Source organism: Platichthys flesus, chromosome 19 (assembly GCF_949316205.1).
Source record: "Platichthys flesus chromosome 19, fPlaFle2.1, whole genome shotgun sequence".
Taxonomy (NCBI): domain Eukaryota; kingdom Metazoa; phylum Chordata; class Actinopteri; order Pleuronectiformes; family Pleuronectidae; genus Platichthys; species Platichthys flesus.
This window is the reverse complement of record NC_084963.1, coordinates 5,725,498-5,735,690: the sequence shown is the minus strand read 5'-3', so window position 1 is coordinate 5,735,690 and position 10,193 is coordinate 5,725,498. Positions and strand designations below refer to the sequence as shown.

General features: G+C 47.1%; 2 protein-coding genes across 2 annotated transcripts; one reads left to right on the top strand and one right to left on the bottom strand.

Moving 5' to 3' along the window:
- nefla (neurofilament light chain a) lies at positions 1–2,719 on the top strand. Its single transcript, XM_062412235.1, has 4 exons — positions 1–1,123; positions 1,239–1,363; positions 1,630–2,054; positions 2,140–2,719. The coding sequence occupies exons 1-4, from the start codon at positions 83–85 to the stop codon at positions 2,475–2,477; spliced, it is 1,929 nt and encodes a 642-aa protein (XP_062268219.1). The 5' UTR covers positions 1–82; the 3' UTR covers positions 2,478–2,719.
- A 2,255-nt stretch (positions 2,720–4,974) lies between these two features.
- On the bottom strand, positions 4,975–9,905 carry nefma (neurofilament medium chain a). Its single transcript, XM_062413613.1, has 3 exons — positions 8,770–9,905; positions 7,825–7,949; positions 4,975–7,733 (listed from the first exon to the last, which is right to left on the bottom strand). Exons 1-3 carry the CDS (start codon positions 9,823–9,825, stop codon positions 5,963–5,965), a joined length of 2,952 nt encoding a protein of 983 aa, XP_062269597.1. The 5' UTR covers positions 9,826–9,905; the 3' UTR covers positions 4,975–5,962.
- Between the last annotated feature and the right edge of the window lie 288 nt (positions 9,906–10,193).

Sequence of the window (10,193 nt, the reverse complement as noted above, 5' to 3'; positions counted from 1 at the left end):
CCTGAGCCCTGCGAACATCTCCACACACACACACACACACACAGAGGAGAGGGAGAGCAGCCAGTGCTCCCACCACTCAGCCATGAGTAGCATCGGATATGACCCCTACTTTCCCACCTCGTCGTACAGACGCTGGTATGTCGAGGCTCCCCCTCGTGTGGCGACCAGAGGCAGAACCCACTCCGTCTACAGCTCCCATGCCTCCCCGGTGTCCTCCTCCCGTCTGCAGTACTCCTCTCCAGGCCGGGGGCTGCTCTCCTCCTCCTCGATGGCCTCGTCCCTGGAGCTGGAGCTCAGCCAGGCGTCCCAGGTCAGCTCCGATTTTCGTACCGTGCGCACCCAAGAGCGCGGCCAGCTGCAGGAGCTCAACGACCGCTTTGCCGGCTTCATTGACCGAGTGCGTGACCTGGAGCAGCAGAACCGTGCTCTGGAGGCAGAGCTGCTGCTGCTGAGGCAGAGGCACTCTGAGCCGTCCCGCCTGAGAGCACTGTATGAGCAGGAGGCCCGCTCCCTGAGAGCAGCTATGGATGAGGCCAGGGCAGAGCAGCAGGCTGTGCTGAGCCAGAGAGAGCGACTGGAGCAAACCCTGAGCGCCCTGCAGGGTCGATATGAGGAGGAGGTTCTGGCTCGTGAAGAGGCCGAGGGCAGGCTGATGGAGACCCGACGTGAGGCCGACCAGGCTGCTTTAGCCAAGGCTGAGCTGGAGAAGAGCATCGAAACTCTGCTGCAGGAGCTGGCCTTCCTCAAGAGAATTCACGAAGGTGAGGTGGCCGAGCTGCAGTCCCAAGTCCAGCTGGGCGTCCAGGTGGCCGTTGAGTCTGAGGCGGCCGCTCCAGATCTCTCCGGGGCTCTGCGGGATATCAGGTCCCAGTACGAGAGGCTGGCGGCGAGGAACATGCAGGCAGCCGAGGAGTGGTTCAGAGGGAAGGTGGGCTCCCTGAGTGAAACTGTGGCCCAGCACAGTAACGCTGTGAAGAGCTCCAAGGACGAAGCAGGAGAGTACCGACGCCAGCTCCAGGCCCGGCTGCTGGAGATCGACGCGTGCAGAGGCCTCAACGGATCCCTGGAGAGACAGCTGCAGGAGATGGAGGAGAAGCAGAGTGCTGAGATAACTTCCATGCAGGTCAGCAGTCACCACTATGACTACTGTCATTAATCATTCAGAGTCTTCATTCAAGGTTTTCATTTCATCATGTTGCATGTTTTATGTTCTAATGTCTTTACTGTCTTCATTTTAGGACACCATTGGACATTTGGAAGGCGAGCTGAGGGGCACCAAGCAGGAAATGGGCCGCTACCTGAAGGATTACCAAGACCTTCTGAATGTCAAGATGGCACTAGACATCGAGATCGCTGCATACAGGTGAGAAGCCAAAGACATCCAGGAGTTTATTTTACTGAATATATGAAGAAATCAGGAACTTATGGTTTCCGGTATTCACAAGGTCATTTAAGGTGAAAACATGAATCATTTAAGTAAATAGTGCCTTAGCTTATATGGATAAATTAGGATAAGCAAAAGTAAATATAGGCCATTGTTATTTAGTAAAAATTTTCTAGGATCATGACCAGACATTTTTTTTTACTGTGAAAACAAATGGCTGTAAATTGATTTATTTAAACATACAGGAAGCTGCTGGAAGGTGAGGAGTCCCGCTTCAGTGGAGCAGTTGCCGGGGGTGTGTCCTCTTACTACGGCCACTCTTTGTCAGCGCCCTCCTACTCCCGGCCCCTCCTCTCCAGCCTGAGCTCCGGCCCCTCCTACCTGATGACATCACGCCTGCTCAGCTCCAGCTTCAGCACCACCGAGGGGATCATCTCCGCCAGCCACGCCAAGCAAGCTGAGGCCAGCCCACCTGGCGAGGAGGAAGAGGAGGAGGAGGAGGCCACAGAGGAGGAGGTAAAGGAGGAAGAGGAGGCAGAGAAGGAAGAAGAAGGAGGAGAGGAGAAAGATGAGGAAAAAGAAGAGGGAGGAGAGGAGGAAGGAGATCAAAAGAAAGAAGATGAGGAGGAGGCTACGGAAGGAGACGAAGAGGCTAAGGGTGAAAAAGAGGGTTAGAGCATCTTTTTCTTTTATCAAATGTCTTAATTGCAATTAAGGGTCACAATGACAATTATTACATTTATCTATTGATACAGGTGGTGATGAGGAGGAGGTGACCGATGCTGCTGAAGAAGAGGGGGAGACAAACAACAAGGAAGACGGAGAGGAGAGTGAAGTCAAAGAAGAAGCACAAGAGGAGGAAAAAGCCGACGGAGCTGATGACAAAGAGCAGGATGCAAAAGAAGAAGTGAAAGAAGAGAAGGAAGAAGCAAAGAAGAGTGAAGAGAAAGAAGAGAAAGAAGAGAAAGAAAAGGAAGAAGAGAAATCCGATGCCAAGAAGGAAGAAAAAGCAGCTGCTCCCAAAACAGACGACAAAGCTGACGTCAAAAAGGAAAAGGTGGCAGAAGAAACAAGCACAAAGGAGAAGAAGTAAACCAGTAGTGTCAGTAAACCTCTGTCAGAACTGGCAACGTACGAAAACCACAGCTCGATAACCAGGCCTCAGCGCTATCCTCTCAAACCGTCATATATAAACACTCCATTCAAAGCAGCAAATCAAGGTTATCTGCCTGCAAATATCCAGACTAGTCCATTAGTGTCTGCGTGCACATGTCCTGTATACGGAGAGTAAAGTGTGTGACTTCCTGTTGGTTCAATAAACACTCCTCAAAGTTATATGTGTGTTCTCGATTTTGGATTAAGCACAAGTCCTGATTTAATACATCTTTACAGTGTTGATTAAGTTTCTCTGACGTTTCTAATATAAATTAAGCTAATTGCAAGAAGTTCTGCTTTGTTTTCAGATTAGTTTTTACAACAAATTTGGTGATTTAGCTTTTAAATGAATAAATAACACAATATCACCTCCTACAAATTAAAAAACAGCATTCAGAAGCAATAAAAGCCACTTCATATGTGCATACTGAGTTCAAACCACTAGGTGGTGCTGCAACAAGTAGCTGATGCTGGTTGATTGTAGCTAATGTTAGCAAAAGGATGGAAGACATTGCTGTGTAACCAGTTATCTTGTGTATTTGTGCTTCTGTTGCACATCTAGCGTGCCACGATAGATCACAACCATAAAGTCCATGATCACAACAATAAAAACGAATTAAAGACACTTTACCAACAGATATGTTTTTCTACTATTCGGATGATATGAACATTTTTGTATGAAAACAAATATACACATAGATGATACACATTAAAATGAAATATGAATGTTATCATATGAGGGATGAAGTAAAACTGTAATATATATAGAAATATGTAAATGACTCTTTCTTAATCACATGACATAAACAAATATATATAGACGGCCAAAGGCTCCTAAATCACATAATAAACAAATAAGTGTTTTAACACAACAGGCTGATGTGAATCATGGGGAATGAAGGAAACTCATCAGCCCTGTTGACCTTATATTAACAAGGTCATGCTTGACCTTTGATTTTTGTTCAACAGCGGCCACTGTGGCCACAAGAGGTAACGACAAGATGATTCCAAATGCTACACAGAAGTCGGCAGAATGACTCAGCAAAGTCAGTGAGGCTACAAAACATGTTATCAGTAGTTAAGTAGTACAAAATCAGACAGCAACAGGTATCACCATATAGACTATATATGAAGGTGGATGATGCATCTCTACTTCTTCCCGATATCCAGAAATGAAGCCAAAATACCCGAAACAGGTGCCACCATCTAATGTTTCGGACATCATAAGGAGTCAGAGTCTGTGATGTAGTGATCATGTTGTTGCCAATGCATGGACCCAATTATGAGTTGACTTAACTGTCAATCACGTTGTTGCATCCCCATTGTCATAGTATCAATAAATATGAAGAATTAAAACCAACTTACTGGAAATATGATCTCATTAACCAACCTCAGTCTCATAAGAACTGAAAATGACAGACATTTTTTGACAAAACTTTTTTGATGTGGACTTTGACTTTTTCGTTTAGTCCATGACCTTTGTAGCCCACCACCAGGGGGCAATCAAGATGTGATGGCTTCACTTTTGAGGATCTCTCATGTCGTCCATCTTTATATACAATCTATGGATGTGAGACTCTGGTGATACGTTTCAAAAATTGACAATATAGTGTTTTTTTTTAAGTTTTAACATCTGTCGTCATTACTTAATGTCGCTGCTGACACAAATCAAAAAATCCATGTACTGTATATGATAAAAGATATGACATTTAAAATGTTCAGCAGAGCATAAGTCAACTATAAAGATTAAAAGGGACATCTAAAAAATGTTATAACAGATAAGTAAAGAAATAAATCTCTTGGTTTTATGACTCCAAAATTACAAATCAGCACTAAAAATGTCATGAGAAATTATTGATGGTATTTAATTAAAGACTTTTTCTGGGATGAATTAAGGTATACATTCGGTTGATTAGAATTTTTAGAATTAAAGTTATCAGCAAAATTATTGGATTATTACCTGCTCATCTCCAAATTATAATTTTTCAAATCTCAAATATGAATCTGGCCACTTCCTCTGGTTGATTGTGAAATGGGAAGTTTAATGTAATGGTCTTAAAGGTCTATGAAGGTGTTTGCTGTGTTTATTTGATATTAGAACATTTGATATTGTTAGAATATTACAACATTCAATATTAATTAACATATGTGGGGTCTCAGTCATATATTTGGTTCAAATATATAAATGTATTGACAATATCATTGATTTATAGAGTATTAGAAAATAGTCAATTACATTAATATCATTATCAACTATATCATTGATCTATATAGTATTAGAAAATAGTCAATTGCATTAAGATGTAATTGGTTTGTAAATTACAGCCATACATGTAAAGCTAAATCTAAACACCATCTGTACTTGAGATAGTAGACACATGTGCATGCAGTAATAAAGCATTGAGAATGATACAATATGACAAGACAACTTTTCTTTGATTCGTTATGACATTTATTGAGCAAATGCTGCTGGGAAATCGTTCACGATGAGTAAAGTCATGGGATTGCAAACAGTAGCACCTCATTTATTTCTGTATTTAAATTCAAGTCCATCCTATATGCATATAACAAATGCATGTATCTGCGCATTTACACTTAAATATATATATTTCTATATATACTCATATTTTTATTTTTCAGTTGCACTCAGGTAAACATAACAGACACGGATAAAAAGCATGTTTAAGGCTAAGAGTTTCTTCAGGTTCGTTTAAGCTTCAGTTACTGAATGGATATGGTCTCGTGTTTCTCGCCACGCCGTCGCTTTCCTCACTACGCGTTGTGTGTTTGTTGTTAGTGTCTCATTGGCTCAGTTGGTGTCTTCGTGTGTCATGTAAGGCTTCTCCAGTAAAGCGCGTGTCTGCGTCCGGGACCCTCCCTGCTGACTGTCACCCCCCCCCCCTTCTCAAAAATCTATAATAATATATCTCTTGCTCTGCCATCCACATCGCATGTATCCCTTTTAGATATATATATATATATATACTCATTTTTACAGTGTATTTCTACCATACATACAGATAAGAGAGGAACGTACTCCCCTCCCCTGAGCTAGCATGCAGAGACCCCCCCCCCCCCCCACCTGTGAGCTCGCCCTGTAACCAGCGGAAAGGAAAGAAGAAAAACGAAACGAGAATAAAACGTCTCAGTCATCTGCTTCTGACCGCATCAGCAGCGAAGGCCGTTTTTAAAGCGTTCACTCAACATGCATTTTTGAAACTTGTTGCGTTAGAGGTTTTGGCTTCTCTCTGTGATTTTGTTTTCGTATGATTGAGAGTGGTTATCTTTATTACATCGCTCTAGCTGTATGATTTTTTTCTTTGTTATGTTAGTTGTGGGTGGATTGCTTGCCTTCGCGTCCCCTCCCCCCTGAACCTCTGACGCCTCCTCATCCCGCCGGGAGTCAGACGTCTGGCCTCCTGCTCAGTTGCCCTCGGTCACCTCCTTGACCGACTGTGTGGAGTGCTTCTCCGTCTTCTTGGTGGCCACCAGCGTCTCCTGCACCATCTCTTCTACCTCCTTCACCGTCTCGGTCACGGTGACAGACTTGGTGACGTGCTTGGAGCCGTCCTCGCCGGTGGTGATGGTCTCCACGGTCTTGGTGATCACCACCTTCTGGCTGGGGTCGTCCTTATTGGAACTGTCGTCCACGCCGTTAGCGAGCACGTCGTCTTCCTGGACCTCGTCCTTCTTCCCTTCCTCTTCTGGGCTCTTGTCCAAGTCGCCGTTCATGGCAGCATCTGTCTTTTCTACCTTCTTGTCTTCTGTTGAGTCGCTCTTTTTCTCGGGTTTCTCGTCAGCAGGCTTAGGAGTGTCAGGCTTCTCGATCTTAAGGGATTCAGGTTTTGGGGATTCAGCTTTAGGGGATTCAGCTTTTGGAGATTCAGCTTTTGGGGATTCAGCTTTTGGGGATTCAGCTTTTGGGGATTCAGCTTTTGGGGATTCAGCTTTTGGGGATTCAGCTTTTGGGGATTCAGCTTTTGGGGTTTCAGCTTTTGGGGATTCAGCTTTTGGGGATTCAGCTTTTGGGGATTCAGCTTTTGGAGATTCAGCTTTTGGGGATTCAACTTTTGGGGATTCAGCTTTTGGGGATTCAGCCTTTGGGGACTGAGGTTTTGGGGACACAGATTTCGGGGATTCTGACTTGGGGGACTGAACTTTTGGGGAACCAGGTTTGGGAGATCCGGCCTTCGGTGAGCCTGCCTTGGGAGACTCCGCCTTAGGAGATGCAGGCTTGGGGGACTCAGATTTGGGAGACTGGGGTTTGGGGGATTCAGACTTGGGGGATTCAGGCTTTAGGGAAACAGGTTTCGATGCCACTGTTTTGGCCACCTCTTCCTTCTTGGCCTCAGGTTTTGCAGCTTCTGTTTTCGGAGCTTCTGCCTTTGCTACCTCTTTTTCTGTCTTGTCATCTGCTTTCTCTTCTTTTACTTTCTTCTCGTCTTCCTTTTTGCTTTTTTCTGAATCCTCTTTTTCCTCTTTCTCGTCTCCGCTTTTGGATGCTTTGTCATCATCCTGATCACCACCCTCCTCTTCAGCACCAGCGTCCTCCGCTGCTTCCTCCTCTTCTCCGCTGCTCTCCTTGTCTCCAGCCTTCTCTTTGTCGGGAGAGGCTTTAGACTCAGGAGCTTTGGAGCACAGAACTGTCTCCTCAACCTCTTCCTCCTCTCCTCCCTCTTCTCCTTCTCCCTCTGCATCATCCCCCTTTTCTCCCTCATCCTCTCCCTCACCTTCTTCCTTCTCACCTTCTCCCTCTTCATCCTCATCGCCACCCTTTGCCTCATCTTCCTCTTCCTCGTCTTCTTCCCCCTTAGCGGGTGCGCTGGAGCTTACTTTAGCTTCAGTGGCGCTAATAACTTCCTCCTCTTGTCCTACCTCACCTCCATCTACTTCACCCTCTTCATCCTCACCCTCTGCTTCCTCATTCTCTCCACCATCCTTCTCCTCTTCATCCTCCTCGTCCTCTGCTTCCCCTCCGAGCGTGGCCGACAGCTCCTGTGCTATCTCAGCCAGGGCCTCGTCCAGGTCGGACTTGTCATCCTCCACCCTGGTCTCCTCGATGATCTCCTCCACAAACTTGTGCTGCACCTTCAGCTTGGTGGATTCTGATTTGGACTTGGAGATTTTGGCGGGAGTGATCGGCTGGCGATAAGGGAAAGTGCTGAAGTGGGTCTCCTCACCCTCGAGGAGTTTCCTGATAGGAGGAAGAGAAGAGATTCCATAAAATGTCCATAAATGTTATTTCTAAACTGCGCCTCACGTGTCAGGTGTGGATCAGTAAATACCTGTATGCAGCAATCTCAATGTCCAGGGCCATCTTGACATTGAGGAGGTCCTGGTACTCACGCAGGTGACGAGCCATCTCCCACTTGGTGCTCTTGAGCTCATTATCCAGCTGGTGAATCGTCTCCTGGGGAAATACGGCGCAAACACAATGCATGGTTGATTAAATGCATCAAAATCATGCACCAGACAAAGGATGTGCAGATGGCTCACTGTGCATGGAAAGACTTTTATATAGACTTTAATATAAACCTTCTTTCCTGGAGTTATTTCATCTCCATTCACCTCTGCTGTTGATTTAATATATTCTGACGCAATACAGGATTCGAGAGATGTGTGTTCAAGGGCAACCTCAACGCTTGTTCAATGCACGCACACACACACCCCCACGCTCCAAAATCTCAGTGATGAGATCGAAGGACAGAGCCAATGAAATCATCCACCCTTACCTCTGACTCAGCAAATCAGAGAGAGAGAGAGATGGAGAGACAGAGAGAGGGGGGGGGGAGAAGAGAGAGAGAGAGAGAGAGAGAGAGAGAGAGAGAGAGAGTCTGCTGCAGTGTCTCCCTCCCAATCCTTTTCCTATCCATTGAAAATCTCTCTCAGGTCTTTTGAGGAAGATCGAGCATCTCCTAACAATTACGCAGCAGAATTTCATAAACATTCAACTATGAAGCAGAAATGTGAGAAAATCACGAACTTTGCTTTGTGCTTGAGCGCCTCAAATAAAAACTGCGTCACCAAGACAGAAATTAATACATGTGGTGCACTTTAATTCACTCTATCCATTATCTTTATGCCAGCACAATCCCAGAAAATTAATTTTGAAACATGCGCAAATTCTATGTTTGAATCACAAAACATGAAATAATAACAATCTAATGTGTAAAAGTTTGACCAAACTCAAGCCGGTGTGCGCGCTTTACGCACGGCTGTGTGGCTCATACCTGCAGGCTGGACAGGTCGCTGTTGTGACGGTCCTCGATGTCGTTCAGCTGCCGCTCCAGCGAGTCTCTCGTCCCGCGCACGGATTCCAGCTCCACCGTCTTGGACTGCAGCTGGCGGCGGTAGTCGGAGATCTCGTCTCGGGCGGACTTGATGGCGTCCTTGTTCTGCTCCGCCGCGTCGGTCAGCTTGGAGTAGCGGCACATGAACCAGTTCTCCACCTGCTGCAGGTTCTGGTTGGAGTGACCCTCCAGCTCGCAGCGGATCTCCCGCAGCGCCTCGGTGATGTCCGTCTTCTGCAGGTCCTTCCTCTCCATGGTCACATGAGAAGCCTCGATCTGCGCGATCAGGTCGCTCACCTCTTCCTCGTGGTTGTTGCGGATGAAGGCGATCTCATCCTGCAGCGACTGAACTTTCTTCTCCAACTCGGACTTGACCAACTCCGAGTCGCCCATGTCCTTCTTCAGGACGCGGATGATGGCCTCAGTCTCCTCCCGGATGCGCGCCTCTTCGTCGAAGCGGTCTCTGAGCCGATGGATGTCCTCCTCGATGTGGTCGGTGTCGATCTGGATCTGCGCCTTGTCATGGTGGATCTGCTCCAGCACGGAGCGCAGCTCCTGCAGTTCCTCGTCGTACAGGTCTCCCAGCTGGGAGCGAGACACCTGCTTCTGCCGCAGCGCCTGGATCTCCGCCTCGATCTGCTGGTTCTGCGTCTCCAGGTAATGCACCTTGTCAATGTAAACCACGAAGCGGTCGTTGAGCCCTTGGAGCTGCTCTTTCTCGTTAGATCGCTTGTAGTCTCCGTTCAGGATGGAGGTCTGGTTGTAATCACCGCTGTCGACGGAGCTGAGCACCGTGGAGCTGTAACCGCGGGACACCGGCATGTTCACGCTCCTCTTGTAAGATGCGGCCACGGTGGAGCCGGGGCTCGCTCGGGACCAGGACTGGGAGCGGAAGCCGCTGGAGGGGGTAGCGGAGCGGCTGTAGCCGTAGTTGCTCGTCCTAGTATCCATAGCTCTTCTGAAAGGACTTCCTATCGTGTCCACCGGGTAACTCATCCGGTCAGACTACCGGAGGGGATGTGCGAAGGAATGAGAGGGGAGCCGTCCAGGAGGAGGTGGGTATGTAGGTGAGGGGTGTATGGCTCTCACAGCATCTATGACCAACTCTGTCTGCTCCTTTTATACCTCATCCTCAGCCACTGACAGGGAGAGTCCAAGCACTTTAGTTCCGTCCATTGATGGGAGGCAGGGGAGGGGAAGGGAGGGAGGGGAGGGCGAGTCCCCCTCAGGCTGCTGCTAATGGGCCCAGGTCCCGCTCACTCTGAGCCACGTGGGCTGGAGGATACATGTCTTCAACTTTACATGGATAGAGATAGAGATAGATATATGGATGAATAGATAGATAGATAGATATATGGATGAAT

Excerpts from the sequence above, each read along its gene's own strand:
- nefla (XM_062412235.1), top strand. The coding sequence starts at position 83 with ATGAGTAGCATCGGATATGACCCCTACTTTCCCACCTCGTCGTACAGA. Across the intron at positions 1,364-1,629 it reads ATCGAGATCGCTGCATACAG|GAAGCTGCTGGAAGGTGAGG; the intron begins GTGAGAAGCCAA and ends TTAAACATACAG. Across the intron at positions 2,055-2,139 it reads GGCTAAGGGTGAAAAAGAGG|GTGGTGATGAGGAGGAGGTG; the intron begins GTTAGAGCATCT and ends CTATTGATACAG.
- nefma (XM_062413613.1), bottom strand. The coding sequence starts at position 9,825 with ATGAGTTACCCGGTGGACACGATAGGAAGTCCTTTCAGAAGAGCTATG. Across the intron at positions 7,950-8,769 it reads GCGACCTGTCCAGCCTGCAG|GAGACGATTCACCAGCTGGA; the intron begins GTATGAGCCACA and ends GTATTTCCCCAG. Across the intron at positions 7,734-7,824 it reads ATTGAGATTGCTGCATACAG|GAAACTCCTCGAGGGTGAGG; the intron begins GTATTTACTGAT and ends TCCTCCTATCAG.